The 18,849-nt window shown below is 47.0% G+C and overlaps 2 protein-coding genes across 2 annotated transcripts in view; both read left to right on the forward strand.

Moving 5' to 3' along the window:
* The window catches only part of armc3 (armadillo repeat containing 3), a 378,416-nt gene that overhangs the window by 48,641 nt on the left and 310,926 nt on the right, over positions 1-18,849 (forward strand). The window lies entirely within an intron of this gene.
* cntnap2a (contactin associated protein 2a) overlaps positions 13,016-18,849 on the forward strand; it is a 107,283-nt gene continuing 101,449 nt past the window's right edge. The window contains exon 1 of the mRNA XM_062985253.1: positions 13,016-13,329. Within this exon, the coding sequence (XP_062841323.1) occupies positions 13,251-13,329 (79 nt within the window). The 5' untranslated portion in view covers positions 13,016-13,250. The remainder of the gene's footprint in view (positions 13,330-18,849) is intronic.

Consider the following 18,849-nt stretch of genomic DNA (forward strand, 5'->3'; position numbering starts at 1 on the left):
TGTGCCGCTGCAGCGCCCTGAATAGTTGGATGATCATGATTGTAAGAAATGAAGAGGTGGAGAGCTAGTATGCAAGATTAAATGCGACATGCGTTCATTCCTCTGTTCGTCTGATCATCAGTCCTCGACTCGACACCGGGACGGTTTTGCTGCTCCGACTTAACATGAAATTACACGTCCACGTTCAGTTTTTTTTTTTAAGGCTTCGAGCTGGACTTTGTTTATCATTTGTTAGCGGGACTGTTAGTACCGGACAGGTTGTTGTTGGAGGACATTCATCTCGACCGTTCCTTCCCTTCCTCCCCTGTCAGCTCTGCTTGCAGAAGGAGATGTTATGGGCAGTGTGATAAATTGGCCAGACAATCGCTTTTAGCAAGCCGGAGGGAATGTAGGACACACATACAAATGCTTCACCTTCCCGCGCTTCTTTCTTCCCCGCCGCGTTTTCAATAATTCATATCACGCCGCTTGTTCCCCGCCAAGCCGCAGGAAGCCTGCAGAACCTCCTCGCGTTCTTCTCCGGCCGTCCGAGACGCCGTTACCGGAGCGTGTTCGTGCGCCGCACGCTCGAAACACACAGTCTAATTACCGGACTCGAGCGTGCCGTGTTTCCAGCCGCTCGATTGATCTGATTTCGGCCCTCGGGAGCCGAGGAGGCGTGTAGAAACAAGCACACGTTCACTACTAGGTTCCAAACTAATTCTGTAAGCAGGGACAGTTTAATAGACGCTTCATAGACTGGGCTTCTATATTTCAGTAGTTCCCGTGTTCAAGGCCTCGAGAAGCTTTGAGTGGTATAAATCACATCACCGTTGGACCCTGGAGTCTGAGCTGATGAATCTGGTCCAGTTTTTTAAAAAGCTTGGACTAAGTCACCTGGTCACTTAGCTTTGAGAACGTTAACTACCAAGTTCCAAACTAATTCTGGAAGCAGGGACTGTTCTATAGATGCTTCATGGACTGGGCTTCCATATGTCAGTAGTTCCCGTGTTCAAGGCCTCGAGAAGCTTTGAGTGGTATAAATCACATCACTGTTGGACCTTGGAGTCTGTGCTGATGAATCTGGTCCAGTTCTTTTTAAAAGCTTGGACTGAGTCACCTGGTCACGTTAACTACTAGGTTCCAAACTAATTCTGTAAGAAGGGACTGTTCTATAGATGCTTCCATATTTAACACTTTGAATGGTATAAATCACAACACCGTTGGACACTGGAGTCTGAGCTGATAATTCTGGATCGTTCACTACTCAGTTCCAAACTAATTCTGTAAGCAGGGACTGTTCTATAGACGCTTCATAGACTTAGGTCCACATAGATGTTCTTTCTCCCCCACAGACTGTCACGTCACTTCTTTTCACCTGCCTGAGATGACAGAGGGAGTGTCACAGAGAGCGGTATGGTGTACGGATCTTCACACAGTACTGTCAGCCGTCCATCGTGCAGACGCCTCAGCCGGCCAGCAGAGGTCGCAAGTGCTGCAGCGTTGAGTATGCAGGCGCACAACACGAGCGCCCCCTGCTGGCAGTGAACAACGAGGCTGAATTCATCCCTGCAATACCAGCTGCTGTTCATATTATTGTTATTAATACAAATAATTAGTGCAAGATTATAATTATATTTTTATTTATTTAAGCACTGTGTTGTTTTGTAGCTTTTAGGCTTCTGAAGTAGCGTTTAATTTACTCCGCGTGCATTTTTCTTGGAAGCAATAAACTGCAGAACCCCAAAATGTCAGAACGACGGCGGCCGGCGTGAACACACTTATTTTATTAAACTCCGTCTGTCGGCGCGGCTCCGCTAGCGGACACAAACACGGCGTGTAATAACGCTCGGCTTCTGCTCCGCGCAGGCAAAAACTGCTAATGTTCTCAATCACATAATGCGGCTTTTATTACCCGGCCGAGTCCGGGGCTGGTGGCAGAATTTCCAATTTCCTCCGGCGGAAAATACTCACAAACAAAACCCGGAGCGTACAAGAGTACGAGTGCATGTTGTTCTGGAATGGGAGGAACGACAAGCTTATGGTCGGGTGTCCACATATTTTGGGGCTTTATTGACCCGTCCTGCTCCTTAATACCTACCTGATCAGCTCCTCAGTAGAGAGGATTCTAATAAGACCTGGAACTCATGAGGCAGATTATTTAGACGCTCTGCTTAGACGTTCAACTTAGCACGCCAGCTAACTGTCCCTGACGAGCCCGAATTTACGACTAAACGACACTCGTATAATTACACCTTTATATACTGTAGATTAAACATCAATGAGAATTTATTTACATTTGAGAAGAACTCCGTTGGTTGCTCCACATTATATTCATCCGCCACGTTTGTAGTTTTTCGTGAGAGTTGTGCCACTGAATGCTGGGATTGCCCATAGCGCTGAGGAGACGTCGGACGCTCCCTCGTTATTCAGTCAGATTATCACTCAGAATGAAGGCACCTCTGTAGGAGCATTTTAGGGACCTAAGAATTTAGACACGCCCTCTTCTCGGGAGTGTAGGATGACGTAACATGCGTCTACGTAGAGAGAGTGCTAGGTTTTCGGACGGACCCTTGGTGTCATCCCAGACTGGTCGGAAGCTGGTCGGGGGGCACGTCTATGCCATCCTTGCATGGATCGCATGGCTGGTGATTAAACGTTTACGTTTTCGGCATTTAGCGGACGCCTTTATCCTGAGTGACTTACAGTACTGGGACAGTATACAGTCTGAGCAATTGAGGGTTAAGGGCCTTGCTGAAGGGCCCAACAGCGGCAACCTGGCAGTGGTGGGGCTTGAAACAGCAACCTACTGATTACTAGTCCAGTGCTTTAACCGCTAGAACTTGAACGTTCTCAGAGAGTCTCGGTTGGTGGGTCAGGTCGTTCCGTTCCCTTCTGGACGAGGCTGGTATGTAGGTGCCCTCCAGCTCAGGTACCCGAGACCAGCTCTAGCTCGCATACGCTGGTGCATTTGTCTTTATTTTCCTTCCTGTCACCGGCGCTGAAGGTGGTACCGCTGCTGGTTCTCACCTCCCTGTCTCACACTGTCTCAGAGCTTCCAGCATTTGCTGATATAAACGGCTGAAATGGTTCTCGAGGGAGAAGTCACGACTGGTGAGAAGTCTCTATAGTGCCAGGATTTACGCCAAGACCTTCAGATAGATGTAAACGGCCTATATGCTATAAATTCTTAATAAATAGGGTTTAAAAAAGTGTGGAAACTTTTTGAAGAACCCTCGTTTAAGTGAACCCTTGATCATAACGCTGAAGACACGTCCCCTCAATATTCCATATTTAGTCAACACCAGATTCCACTCACAAGCTTCACGTCACGTCAGGATCTGTAGATTTGGGTCCTTAATGTATATTTCATGGCTACGGCTCTGCTCTAAGTACGAGGGTCTTCAAAAAGTTTCTGCACTTTTTTATACTCTATTTATTAAGAACTTCAAAAACAAACTCCATCACTTTTCTACAATGTCACTTTCCGATGCATTTCTCCAGCGTCGTACCAACTTTTTAATATTTTCGGTCGAGCTCGTAGCCACTGATGCGCCGCTGCTTTCACATCATCATCACATGAAGATCTTCTTCCCCTTAAAGCTTCTCTGAGCGTCCAAGAAGGTGGAAATCAGATGGAGCATCTCTCAGAGCTTAGACACGACCGATTACTCCTCCTCCCACCGTCACCGCTTAGATAGATAAACAAACTGGTGGAGCACTCTCTCCTCGCTGTATTTATCTAGTAGCTGTGAGGAGAGGCGATGCAGCTTCGCGGGATGTAGGTGAAGAGCGGCGCTCAGTAATCAGGAGTTAACTGTACGCGCGGGAGCGATTACAGTGCGCTCAGATAGCCTCGTAATAGCCCGAGCTCCGCCGTCTCTAATCGTCCCTCTTTAATCTCCGCTGAAATTCATTACCGGGAGCAGCGGGCGGGTCGGATGGGATCGGATCACGTTCCGCCGATGATTACATCGCGTGTCGCTCGCCGATCGTGGTAAATAGGTTTCGCTTTAAACGGCGGCGGGATGCAGATCTAGTCTGGAGCATCTCGCGGTCTCTTAGAGCAGCGGTCTCCAACCAACGGGCCACGGACCGGCACCGGTACCAGTGGGTCATTTATCTGTTTTTTTTATAATTTTCCTCTTGGTGGGAAATTGAAGCCCACAAGCTCGCTAAAATGAGCAAAACAAAGCTCAGAGTTCCCACTGATTTCCCATCATTGCTGAGTGTTTTTATTACGCTCGTCGTATCATTTTATTTTAAATCCTCCCGTCCCCTCCGGTCCATGAAATTCTATCTTATATAAAACCGGTCTGTGGTCTTACTTTTATTTCTTTTATACTTCTTCTCTTAAAAAAATTGAAGTAAATCACGCTGGCGCACTACCACCAGAATCCAGGAGCACATGAATAAAAATGAACGTTAACCTACGACGGCAATCGTTAACCCGATTTATCCCAGGACCGCGTGCAAACCCCTGTTGGTGCGACCGGTTCCGTTTATTGTCCAGCGAGCACTTTGAGGTCCGGCGCAGATCGCTCGCTCAGTCGGAGACTTCAGAAGCAAAGTGTCGGGGAGGAGTTCAGCGGTGCAGAAACTCTGACGTTGAGAAATTGCGGTGGGATGAATGGGTACGATAGAGGGCGCGGGGGCACCGGCAGTCTGATAACAACACCCGTAAGGGAGCTCTTCTCGAGCCGCTGATGGCTGGAACATTAGTCCGGAAGGATTGCTCAATTTGCTGAATCCCTGCAGTTCGGCTGACTCCGTGGCCTCGGATGCGAGAGGGTTAGTCCTTCTGCTCGGAGTTTTAGGAGGATTAGAAAGAGCAGAACGTTCAGGTCCAGGGTAGAAGAACGTCTGAGGAACATCTTAGATGTAACATAAAGACTCCTGTCAGTTCTCATGACCATCTGATGAATGTCTTTTTAATGACTCCTCTGATTTTGTCCATCCTACTCGTACCTGCCCATCCTTCTCCTCCTTTACCTTCAACCCTTCCAAGCATCTTTTCCAATCGTTTGGTCCTTCACCTAAGAAGCAGGGATCGATCCGATTGAGGTGACAAGCCCGTCCCCTTGCAAGAGTGCACAATCGGAGACCTGGGCCCTTATCTAAATTGGCCCTTGGCCCTCAGGAGTGTAGACATCGACTCCTTGTAAGATCTGATCAGGAGGAAGCTCTCGCTGGAGATATTTTATCAGCACGTCGCAGGACGTCGATGGTTTATCTTCAACATCCAGGTTCAATCAGATCAATCAGGGTTGTACAAGCCAAGGATCCATCCTGGACAAGGTGGCCAGGACTGGAGGTGAGAATCGAACCCAAGTGTTCAGGACCCAGGAGTATGATGTACGACGCCCATGTTGTAACCAATGACGTCAACGACACAAACGAACGTTCACGCAGCATGTGAGCGTTTCTACAACGCTGTGAGGACGTTATTTGTAGGTTATGTCTTCGTAAACATCTTCTGAATGCCGTTGAGACTTCGAAGCTTTTCTCCCGCACCCGAATCGTCCGAGCAGGCGAAGGGGGCACTGAAGTCCCGCTCGGATTAATTCTCCAGCGTCATGGCGACTCTCATTACAGAGCTGATAATAATCAGCGGCGTGCCGTTCAGGACGGAGCCGCGCCCCCGCTGCAGTATGTAAACAGCACGCAGCGGGGAAAAATGAAGAGCGCTCGATCTCCAGCGTGAGCCCGGTGCTCAATAAAATCGCTACGAAAAGCCCATTAAATCTGCACAGAGTCATATTTCATTATGAGCTCGCTCGCTTCAACACTCCTCAACTAACTTTGAAAAGATTGACCGAGGCGAATGTGTCTGACATGGATTTATCCACAGCGAGAGAGAGACAGAAACGAGAACGAAACATTTCTGATCGCTGGAGGAGAACGTCGGGATCGTTTGTGTGAATCCGGTTCTGGTCTGCGTTGTCAGATCGGGTTGGATTTACATGACCTTAATCCTGCCTGATTCCTGCTGTTATTGATTCTCGAGGCTTTTCCTCCATATTCAGGACGACACGCGATTAAAGAAGAGAAATCGAACCTTTATAATGAGGGAGAAAGTCCTCGCAGACACGCGTCGCATAAAAATACGACAATAAAAAGCTGTAGGGTCAAACTGCTGAAAAAAAAATGCTGAAAACTCACTAGCACACCTCTCAGACAGGTGATTGCGTGTGTGCGATCATGTATTCTGTGAGGGTGTGAATACCATTTCTCAGACAGGTGATTGTGTGTGCGATCATGTATTCCGTAAGGGTGTGAATTCCTTTTCTAGACAGGTGATTGTGTGTGTGCGATCATGTATTCATGTTATGTTTTAAAACTGAGCTGCTAACAGGTGATGGATCAAGAAGCGTTAGGATTTTAGTCTTTGAATTTTAAGATACTTGAAATAACTGCTGGGATTCGTTTCCTCCTAATTGTTCTTTCTGTAATCGCGTGTAAATGTGCGTTTTTTTGCAGCACCTGCGCATTATTGGCACCGATCAGCGCTCGTGTGTCGCTAACCAGAGGAACGAAGAATAAACACCATCGTACGAGGCAAATTAATCGGCGTAAAATTGGAAGAAACGTCAAAACCATCTGCGCAATCTTAGCGCCGGCGTATAAACCAACAGACGCGCGCGTTTCTGCGCTAATCCGGCCGCGTTCGTCCTTCTGTTCGCTCAGACTTACGACGCGAGGGCTAAAAATACATTCTAAAAAAGCACAAGCTGTCGGTGTGGGTTCGACGGCTGTTTGTTTGTTTTTTGCCGTGCGACTCCCGTACCGACGTCCAGGTTTTATTTCTGATGGTTCGTGTCTCACCTTCGCATCAATCTGAGATACACTAGCGAGGAACGAATAGCGCTCGGTAGTCCGTAGACCTTCGCTTCTCAGTCGAGCGGCGGTTATGTCCCAGAACGACCCTGAGACGGAGCACAGAGCGCTAGAAATCCTTCGCTCTGTGTGAGCTGTACGCTCTCTTATTCCTCCCAGTTTGGTCGTTTCCACTTCCCAAATGTAGCTTAGAAAAGAGCAGACTGTCATGTGGCCTCTCTCTCCCGTCGCTTCTTTTCACCTGTCAGAGGCGTGGTCTTGAAGAGATACATGATACAAAGCGTCGTGAGCCACCCCGTCTCATTGCAAGTGCTTTGGACCAGCCAGCAGAGGGCGCAATTCCAGCAGCAACATCCGTCACGTGGCCTCTCTCTCCTTTCCCGTCACTTCTTTTCACCTGTCAGAGGCGTGGTCTTGAAGAGAGACGCTACAATGCTCCGTGAGGCACCCAGCTCTCGTTGCAGGTGCTTTGGACCAGCCAATAGAGGGCGCAATTCCAGCAGCGACATCCTTCATGTGGCCTCTCTCTCCCATCGCTTCTTTTCACCTGTGGGAGGCATGGTCTTGAAGAGAGACGCTACGATGCCTTGTGAGCCACCCATGTCTCATTGTAGGCGCTTTGGACCAGCCAGCAGAGGGCGCAATTCCAGCAGCGACATCCTTCACACACGTGCCTCTTGGAACGCCAGCAAAGTCCGAGTAAAGCCAGAAAGAAAAGAGTCGCCAGCAGCAGGTGAAACACACACGTGAACATCTAAAACCATCCAGCTAGCACCGGAGCGCCCAAATGTGTGCGGATAACCCCCCATAAATCCAGACTAACAACAACAGCTCACGTAAACACCGAAAGAGCTTGTGCAGCAACAACGAGGCACTTTAGCACTTACGCAAACGCGCGCGGCACTCGTAAAGTGCTGCTAGCGGCGCGGACGCCACCGTGCTTTTATCCTGCACTTCATTTCCACTTCCCATCCTCGACGCTCTCGTGTCCCGCTGCTTCTGCTTTACACTGCGCGCTAAATCACGCGGGGGGGTGCACGGGGCCGCGTTCCATCAGCCGCAGGGATCAGGGAAGGGTTCGGTTTATTCGGGTCGTTAAGGCGTTCCGCTGAGTCTTCGAGTTGATCAGGTTTTACTGTGATTACCAGCTTCATCTGCAACCTACACTGATGCTTCACCACCGCAGAACGCTCCAGTGACTCCAGCGCTTCCAATTCATTTGTCATTCCCAACAAGATCTATACTAGTGGTTCTCCACTAGGGGGCCTCAGTGAGCCTATAGGAGAGTCCTCTTGCATATGATTAAGAGAAGTAATAACATGGGAAAATCAATAGACTATTAGCATACTATAAGCGGGGTGATTGTGTGTGTGCAAGCATGTATGTGGTGCAGGGTGAATACCTTTTCTCAGACAGGTGATTGTGTGTGTGCAAGCATGTATGTGGTGCAGGGTAAATACCTTTTCTCAGACAGACAGGTGATTGTGTGTGTGCAAGCATGTATGTGGTGCAGGGTAAATACCTTTTCTCAGACAGACAGGTGATTGTGTGTGTGCAAGCATGTATGTGGTGCAGGGTGAATACCTTTTCTCAGACAGGTGATTGTGTGTGTGCAAGCATGTATGTGGTGCAGGGTGAATACCTTTTCTCAGACAGACAGGTGATTGTGTGTGTGCAAGCATGTATGTGGTGCAGGGTGAATACCTTTTCTTAGACAGGTGATTGTGTGTGTGCAGGCATGTATGTGGTGCAGGGTGAAAACCTTTCCTCAGACAGACAGGTGATTGTGTGTGTGCAGGCATGTATGTGGTGCAGGGTGAATACCTTTTCTCAGACAGGTGATTGTGTGTGTGCAAGCATGTATGTGGTGCAGGGTAAATACCTTTTCTCAGACAGACAGGTGATTGTGTGTGTGCAGGCATGTATGTGGTGCAGGGTGAATACCTTTTCTCAGACAGACAGGTGATTGTGTGTGTGCAAGCATGTATGTGGTGCAGGGTGAATACCTTTTCTCAGACAGACAGGTGATTGTGTGTGTGCAGGCATGTATGTGGTGCAGGGTGAATACCTTTTCTTAGACAGGTGATTGCGTGTGTGCAAGCACGTATGTGGTGCAGGGTGAAAACCTTTCCTCAGACAGACAGGTGATTGTGTGTGTGCAAGCATGTATGTGGTGTGTGTGTAATTATTGGCACTCGAGGTTGGCGCTTTTGTACACGGACGTCTCGACCTCCGGATGAAGGGCGAACGCTTTTCCGCCGCGTCCCTCGCTCACCGTTTTACATCCCTCCAGTTTTACTGCGCCGGCCTTAACGACCCGGGCGGCGGGTTGATAACGAGGCGGCGTATCTTCCTTCATCTGTTCATCCAGCTCTGCCCCGTCCGCCTTGTTTACATCAGGTTACGCCGGGTTTCTGCGAGAGGCCGAACAGATTTATCTCAGAAATCCGGGACTTCAGTGGCATTTGAACAGAAGAGTATTTCCTTCCCCCGGAGTCGCTGGCCTTTAAAATAGCGCGCCGGTGAATATCTGTCTTGTTATTTCTGCCTCTTTGATGATGGAGCTCCGTTCAAGGTCTCCGCACAGGTGCTTTCATACCTACAGAAAATAAATCAGTCTGATCCGGTTCTTCCGGCCGTCCTTTAGATCTCGCCACACAAAAACGCTCTTTATTTATTTTATTATTTTATTTATTTGCACTTTGGAAAATTTGCCTCAGCGCTAAAGGCTGTCGGACCCAGCCGTGGCCCTCGACCCTCCAGACGCCGTGGGACTGTGTCGGCCAGACGTGAGATCACTCGTCCTTCTTGACTCTCTAACTTACAGTCGTTCAGCATCGTAGGAGAAGACTCAGCGCTGTTATCTAATCCACACACACAATCACCTGTCTGAGAAAAGGTATTCACCCCTCACCGAATACATGTTTGCACACACACAATCACCTGTCTGAGAAAAGATATTCACTCTGCATCACATACATGCTTGCACACACACAATCACCTGTCTGTGTCTAAGAAAAGATATTCACCCTGCACCACATACATGATCGCACACACATAATCACCTGTCTGAGAAAAGGTATTCACCCTGCACCACATACATGCCTGCACACATAATCACCTGTCTGAGAAAAGGTATTCACCCTGCACCACATACATACTTGCACACACACAATCACCTGTCTGAGAAAAGGTATTCACCCTGCACCACATACATGCTTGCACACACACAATCACCTGTCTAATGTCCATGCCTGGTTTTGAAATAGTATGTCCGACAAGCTCATTCTCAGGTGTCCACATACAACCAGGGACTCATAAACCTTTTGATTTCCAATCGTCTGTCCCTTCCATGGTCCCGTCCGGGCAGAAAACATCTATAAACACATCAGCGCCGGCCGTAATTTCTTCCTTTTGCGGAGCTGCGGGTCAATAAGTAAATCTGCTCGGCGTTTAGATATCCATAACGTCAGCGTTTTCTCTCGGCGTATAACGTGATCTTTATTCATAACTTCCCTCCTGCGTTCTCATCTGCATTCAGCGCAGAGCCGAGATCGAATCTTTCCTTTACGTGCGTCTTAAAATCCGATAATCAGAACATCCTAAAGATCCGTCCGTATAATTACCGTCCGACAGTCGGAAATATGGAAACGCCGAAGGGCGAAATGAGCATCGTTACACGATAAGAATTACGCTCCTGGATCGCTCATTCATCTTCAGCATGAAGATGCTCCAAACTTTTTACTGCAATTTCCCTTCTAATTTAGTCATATCCAATTCCCTGATCGTATTTCTCCTCTACTGACACACCCTACGACACACGTGCTTTAGCCGACCGCTTCTTTTCACCTGCACTAGGTTCATACGGAGATCCGCATCGTGCACGGAGAGTCACGCACCGATCCCCGTTATCCCCCGTCTCTGTGCGCTGCTATCGATCAGCCAGCAGAGGTCGTAACTGCAGCCCTCCCTCCCTCGGACCAGCCAATCATCGTCCATGTAGGTGATCGGCCGGCTGTCAGCACTTGCGGGCGGATACCTGACGTCACAGTGATGAAGCTTGCTTGACTGTGGACAGAGACACTGATTTATGACAGACTTGTTTTTTAATGTTCTGTTTATTCTTAGGGTTTTCTTCGACAACCTTGGTAATGAGACCACTGTTCCATGTACTTGTTTTTTAATGTTGTGTTTATTTTTTTGTGTTATCTTCTACAACCTTGGTAATAAGACCACTGTTCCATGTACATGTACTTGTTTTGTAATGTTCTTTTTATTTCTTTATGTTTTCTTTTACAACCTTGGCAATGAGACCACTGTTCCATGTACTTGTTTTTTAATGTTCTGTTAATTCTTAGGGTTTACATCTACAACCTTGGCAATGTGACCACTGTTCCATGTACATGTACTTGTTTTGTAATGTTCTTTTTAATTTCTTTATGTTTTCTTCTACAACCTTGGTAATAAGACCACTGTTCCATGTAACATTTGTTGAATAAACATTGCAGTGAATTTACGTTTGATTGTACTTCTTTTATTATACGTTGGACGCGTCACATGACTGTAGTCACATCTTGCACAGTCGACATTTCTTTCTCGGCGGAAGGTGAGGTTAGCTTATTACGCGCGCGGGCAGCTAGCACGCTGGCATTTATGTGCCGAGTCGAGACGCCTCACATCTGAGGAAATGCCACAGGTAAAAGTTCAGCGTTCAGCAGGGTGACACTGAGCGTGTGTGAGCGTTATTAATGACCGCTGCTGGGTTCAGTTCATGGTCAGGGTTGTAATATCGAACACACGCCAGTCTCATGATCACTCAGAATCATGATGCATCTTCTCCCGCTTCAGGAGAACTGATGAAGAACCTCGGATGAGCTGCAGGACGTCTTTTAAATCACGACCGAATTCCATAGACCTTGATTTACGATCACTGGATGTTTCGAGTGACTGAACACCGACGACTCGCTGAATAATACAGAGCTAATCAAATGGTGTGATGAAACAGTATACACCGATCAGCCATAACATTAAAACCACCTCCTCGTTTCTACACTCACTGTCCATGTTATCAGCTCCACTTACCATATAGGAGCACTTTGTAGTTCAACAATTACTGACTGGAGTCCATCTGTTTCTCTGCATGCTTTGTTACCCCCTTTCATGCTGTTCTTCAATGGTCAGGACCCCCAAAGGACCACCACAGAGCAGGTATTATTTAGGTGGTGGATCATTCTCAGCACTGCAGTGACACTGACATGGTGGTGGTGTGTTAGTGTGTGTTGTGCTGGAGTTTTTAAATACCGTGTCCACTCACTGTCCACTCTATTAGATCCACCTTGTAGATGTAAAGTCAGAGACGGTCGCTCATCTATTGCTGCTGTTTGAGTCGGTCATCTTCTAGACCTTCATCAGTGGTCACAGGACGCTGCCCATGGGGCGCTGTTGGGTGGATATCTTTGGTTGGTGGACTATTCTCAGTCCAGCAGGGACAGTGAGGTGTTTAAAAACTCCAGCAGCGCTGCTGTGTCTGATCCACTCATACCAGCACAACACACACTAACACACCACCACCATGTCAGTGTCACTGCAGTGCTGAGAATCATCCACCACCTAAATAATACCTGCTCTGTGGTGGTCCTGTGGGGGTCCTCCTTGTGTAGAATCAAGGAGGTGGTTTTAATGTTATGGCTGATTGATGTAAAGACAAAACAGCATACAGATCAAACTTTGGCAATTGGGAGGTAAATTTTATATAGTAACTAACAACCCCCCAAACTGTTGTTTTGGCCTCTTTTTTGGGGGGTCCGAGTATTAATTAAAAAGATCTGACCCCCATCCCCTCCGTAATTCGAACCCTATCGTTAAGTTGGTGTTACATGTAATTCGGTTGCATGTTGTCGTCGGGCTTTATGTCGTGTTCATGCTTTTGCATTGTAAGACATTCTGGTGGTCAGTCAGACTCCCAAAATGTGTAAAAAGGCCCACAGAGCCTCAGGCCGGTTCCTCTGATGGTCCATGTGAAGCCTGCAGTGAAGCTCTCAGTTCAATCTGAATGAGTGTCACTCCATGAGCGGCTGCAGGAGGACTGTACCACTGCACATCCACCACGGGGGGAGTTTGTACCATTACAGATGTGAGCGGGGGTGCTGTGTATATAAAGCCGGAGCCGTGAGAGAGAGATGCGAGTCCGTGAGAGTTCGGGAGCAGGATAGAGAGGTGGTACTTCACCCCCCACCCCCGATCCATCATGGCCTGAGTTATTACCCACACAAACCCCTCTCCCGGATTATTATCATCGATCCCAGGCTCGGAGGCTCGGAGACACAGAGCACGGTTTGCGTTCGCGTCCCTGCAGGTCCCGACCGGATTGGAGCCGTTCGTCTGTCTCGGGAGTGGACACGAGTGTGTCGGAGTACGGATTAGGATAAGCGAGGATGGCTGGCTCCGGATTCACCGCGCTCCTCTGGATCTTCAGCATCAGCACCGGCTCGCGCGCCGCTTCACCGCCCGCACGTGAGTTTAACAGCTGATAAACGCGCACTTGTTACGTACCGGAGGAGTTTGAGATGCTTCGGAGAGGGTGCAGGGTGCAGGATGTGGGGGGTTTTGTGGAAGCGACTGTTGGGAGTTCTGTGCATCGGATGGAAAAGGGGTCGGGAGTTTGGGGTGCATCAGAGAAGTGAGGGTTTATAGTTTAGGGTGCAGCAGAGAAGTGAGGGTTTATAGTTTAGGGTGCAGCAGAGAAGTGAGGGTTTATAGTTTGGGGTGCATCAGAGAAGTGAGGGTTTATAGTTTAGGGTGCAGCAGAGAAGTGAGGGTTTATAGTTTGGGGTGCATCAGAGAAGTGAGGGTTTATAGTTTAGGGTGCAGCAGAGAAGTGAGGGTTTATAGTTTGGGGTGCATCAGAGAAGTGAGGGTTTATAGTTTAGGGTGCAGCAGAGAAGTGAGGGTTTATAGTTTAGGGTGCAGCAGAGAAGTGAGGGTTTATAGTTTGGGGTGCATCAGAGAAGTGAGGGTTTATAGTTTGGGGTGCAGCAGAGAAGTGAGGGTTTATAGTTTGGGGTGCAGCAGAGAAGTGAGGGTTCATAGTTTAGGGTGCAGCAGAGAAGTGAGGGTTCATAGTTTAGGGTGCAGCAGAGAAGTGAGGGTTCATAGTTTAGGGTGCAGCAGAGAAGTGAGGGTTTATAGTTTAGGGTGCAGCAGAGAAGTGAGGGTTTATAGTTTGGGGTGCAGCAGAGAAGTGAGGGTTCATAGTTTAGGGTGCAGCAGAGAAGTGAGGGTTCATAGTTTAGGGTGCAGCAGAGAAGTGAGGGTTCATAGTTTAGGGTGCAGCAGAGAAGTGAGGGTTTATAGTTTAGGGTGCAGCAGAGAAGTGAGGGTTTATAGTTTAGGGTGCAGCAGAGAAGTGAGGGTTTATAGTTTGGGGTGCATCAGAGAAGTGAGGGTTTATAGTTTGGGGTGCAGCAGAGAAGTGAGGGTTTATAGTTTGGGGTGCAGCAGAGAAGTGAGGGTTCATAGTTTAGGGTGCAGCAGAGAAGTGAGGGTTCATAGTTTAGGGTGCAGCAGAGAAGTGAGGGTTCATAGTTTAGGGTGCAGCAGAGAAGTGAGGGTTTATAGTTTAGGGTGCAGCAGAGAAGTGAGGGTTCATAGTTTAGGGTGCAGCAGAGAAGTGAGGGTTTATAGTTTAGGGTGCAGCAGAGAAGTGAGGGTTTATAGTTTGGGGTGCATCAGAGAAGTGAGGGTTTATAGTTTAGGGTGCAGCAGAGAAGTGAGGGTTTATAGTTTGGGGTGCATCAGAGAAGTGAGGGTTTATAGTTTGGGGTGCAGCAGAGAAGTGAGGGTTTATAGTTTAGGGTGCAGCAGAGAAGTGAGGGTTCATAGTTTAGGGTGCAGCAGAGAAGTGAGGGTTTATAGTTTAGGGTGCAGCAGAGAAGTGAGGGTTCATAGTTTAGGGTGCAGCAGAGAAGTGAGGGTTTATAGTTTAGGGTGCAGCAGAGAAGTGAGGGTTTATAGTTTAGGGTGCAGCAGAGAAGTGAGGGTTCATAGTTTAGGGTGCAGCAGAGAAGTGAGGGTTTATAGTTTGGGGTGCAGCAGAGAAGTGAGGGTTCATAGTTTGGGGTGCAGCAGAGAAGTGAGGGTTTATAGTTTGGGGTGCAGCAGAGAAGTGAGGGTTTATAGTTTGGGGTGCAGCAGAGAAGTGAGGGTTTATAGTTTAGGGTGCAGCAGAGAAGTGAGGGTTCATAGTTTAGGGTGCAGCAGAGAAGTGAGGGTTTATAGTTTAGGGTGCAGCAGAGAAGTGAGGGTTTATAGTTTGGGGTGCATCAGAGAAGTGAGGGTTTATAGTTTAGGGTGCAGCAGAGAAGTGAGGGTTTATAGTTTAGGGTGCAGCAGAGAAGTGAGGGTTTATAGTTTGGGGTGCATCAGAGAAGTGAGGGTTTATAGTTTGGGGTGCAGCAGAGAAGTGAGGGTTTATAGTTTAGGGTGCAGCAGAGAAGTGAGGGTTTATAGTTTAGGGTGCAGCAGAGAAGTGAGGGTTTATAGTTTAGGGTGCAGCAGAGAAGTGAGGGTTTATAGTTTAGGGTGCAGGGGGAAGAGTGTTGGCAGTTTGGGGTGTATTCGAGTTTGTGGAGTGCTCACATTGTCTAATTTTATAAATTATTTGTATTTGTTGTGCATTATTTACATTTAAAATGGTAGTTTTTATTAAATTATTATTTAAAATGTAATAATAATTATTAATATTGTCATGATTATGATTTTTGTGCTTCTTTGAACTCGGGCTTTGAATATTATTTAATTTTATCATTTGGTATGTTCTTGTTTGTACTTGCTGGTTTGTCCTGATTATAATTTATAACTGATTAAAATAAGTTATATTTTTTTATTATTTATAATAATTTAATATCTTTGTAGTTGCATTTACAATCGTGCAGTGACGAAGTCATATAGGAGGAATTTAAATAATTTAGACATTTAGTTACATTTATTTTAGTTTTTAATGTTATTGTAATATATTTTAATATTATTTTTAATTAAAAAATATTTTTCATAATTTGTATTTCTGTTATTTAATTAATTAATTTAAATTAAATAAATAATTAATTTAAATTTAGTTAATTTTTTAGAAATATTCAGGTGAAAGAGGAAGCATGTTTTTATTATTATTATATCAATATCTTATAATTTACTTAATTTATATTAATGTTATTAAGCACACAAGTTAAAGCTTTTAATTCTTCAGTGTGAATATAGTTTTTTCAGTTTTTATAGTTTTGTGTTTATTAATTTTTTAGGAAATGCACAAATACTGAAAATGGACTTTTATTGATTAATTAATTTTTAAATAATTATTTATACATTTTTGAGCTGGTCTCGTTTACGTGACCTCGTTGTCTGAACTGCTCCGTCATTCCCATCAGGACCACAGAGGTCACTGTGTGAGGAACCACACTCCTGCTTCATGGTTCTCTAGAGGAACGATGACTGATGTGCGCTTCTGTTACCTGCACGTTCGCTCGGGGTGCGGATTCATAAATCACGATCGTCCTGAAGTTAAAGGGCACGGGGCGAAGCCAGCGGCGTAAAAAAAAACGATGATCTGCGTGAGTTTTACATCGGTATGATTTGATGAATGTGTCTCGAATGTAGAAGGAATTCGGAGACGTCTGTTGAGGTGCATGGTTTTAGAAACTAATGAGCTCCGTGGTGCCAGGTTTGTGCCAGGTTTGTGCCAGATGCGTGGAAGAGAAATAATGATTTTCACAACAAACCCTCGGGATGTTTGGTGCGTTTGGAGTGAATGATAAACGGTGCGTATCTGCATCGCCCGCAGCCTGGTGAAACTTTCCAATTTGGAGGTTTTTTCCCTCTGGGTATTTCTGAACGCCGCTCCTCTGGGGTGATTACAAATCTAACGAGGAATCCGAATTTTCCGGATGGAGTTGGCGCTCGGTGCTGTTTCCGCCAAGTCCACATAATGACGCCTTAAGAGGATGAAATTGGATTTTGGCCTGAAGCACCTATTAACGATGCTGTTTGATGCTTCGCCTAATTGCCTGGCAACAGCTGAGTGACTGGAGTTTGGGCGCACGTAGACCTCGCCCGACCTCTCGGCACCTCGCGAACGACTTATCGCCGTGGATAAAAGTCACATTCGTGCGGGCGCTATTGACCGGGAGTCGTGTGCCGGGCTGATAAACGTGCCCGCGCCGTCGGACGATTGAGCGCGGAAGCTTGTCAGGAATAACGAGATCTGTCAGGTTTTGTGGAGCAGAATTAGAAACGCTCCGCGCGGCCTCATGTGAAGGCTGTCCGGCCCGAGATAACGAGGATTAAATTCAGCGTTTTTTTATTCCAGAGCTTGTAGGGGAGAAGCTCTCAGACGGGAAGATGGCAAGTGATTTTTGTCAGCAGAAATAAACACAAAATTTGACTTCATAGCAGAAAAATAAACTGGATCGTTCGCTTTCGGGTCAAAATATTTAGAGATCTTTCCGTGAGCTGGTCGGACATCCCATTCCAAAACATGCCCATTAAAACGTCTGTAGAAGCCTTTACTTTTCTGAGAATCTGTGGGAATTTGTGCCCATACAGTCAGAAGAACGTTGTGAGGTCAGGCGCTGGTGTTAAACGAGTTGACCTGACCTCTGTGCTGACCACTGGAAGGACTCGTTCCACCACAAACCCATCAAACCACGTCTTTACAGTCACAAGAGCTTTATTATTATTATTATTATTATTATTATTATTATTATTATTATTTATTTTCAAGCACTGATCTCCATTATCCCACGTCTCTGTGCAGTTCCATCAACCAGCCAGCAGAGGTCGTAACTGCAGCAACTATGCTGCTAATAATAGCAGTTCTAGCTGTGACTGAGATTTGAACCCTGGATCCTCGGATCTCAGCATTAGAGGGCTAGCGTACTTTACCGCCGTGTCACCCGCGCACTGTTTAATGTGTGTATAACGCTCGCTGGATTTCAGATCCGTTACGGCATTAAAGGCGGCGTCTCGAAAGGCTTAAAAGACGAGTGTTCGGGTGGCACGGTGGTAAAACACACTAGCACACCAGTGCCCGTCTGAGGGGAGCCTTCATACCTGCTGCAGTTACTCCCCCTGCTGGCTGATCGATGGTGCTGCACCAGACTGAGACAGGGATAATGCGGATCGGTGCGTGACTCTCCGTGCGCGATACGGTTCTCTGTATAAGCGTGTCACAGTGGGCGTGTGTTAGTCACTGTTAATCGTACGATCAGATATTGATCACGATCAGATGTTCCAGCACCTATCGAACCTGACCGATCCGAAACCCCCGCGCGTCTCAGAATTCTTACCGCCGTTCTAAACCAGACGGCTTCACTTAAAGTCTGAAGCCATCAGGGGGGAGATTAATTCGGCTAATCACGGCGAGTAAATTGGGTGTTCAAGCGCCTAACAAAACAAATTGAACGGCCGGACGGGTGTAATAACCGCATTTGTCTTGGCGGAGTCGCGCTCTAGCGGTGACACACTGCCGGCGGTTACGATGCTTCACTTGAATATTTTGGCCTGAACTGACTCTAGATATGAACACACTTAGTACAGTTAAAACATACCGGTAGGTGTGTTGGTTTATAGTTGGATACACAAAGATGCAAATCATGTCCTGTCACCAGCAAGACCTCGGCAGTAGTGCGTATACAAGTGTGGTAGTTGGCGTTCTCGCTCAACAGCTTTAGTGATCTGGGTTTGATCATCAGCCCTGCTTGTTTGTCTTTGTATAGTCTGTCAGTGTGTCTGTCCTCTTGGTTTCCTCAACCTCCCAAAAGCATGCAAGTCAACGCACTGGCTGCTCTAACAGGAATTTGTAGCCCAGTGGTTAAAATACTGGTTTAGTAATCAGAAGGCTGTTGGTTCAAGCCCCTCTGCTGGAGGCTGTAAGTCACTCCGGATAGAATCGTCCCGCTAAACGGCGCAGATGTAAATGTAAATCGCTTCTAGGCGGGAAGCGTGTGAGCGATGCGCTCTGAATAATTAGCGATCCATCGAGAC

The sequence above is a fragment of the Trichomycterus rosablanca genome, chromosome 23, assembly GCF_030014385.1.
Source record: "Trichomycterus rosablanca isolate fTriRos1 chromosome 23, fTriRos1.hap1, whole genome shotgun sequence".
Taxonomy (NCBI): Eukaryota; Metazoa; Chordata; class Actinopteri; order Siluriformes; family Trichomycteridae; genus Trichomycterus; species Trichomycterus rosablanca.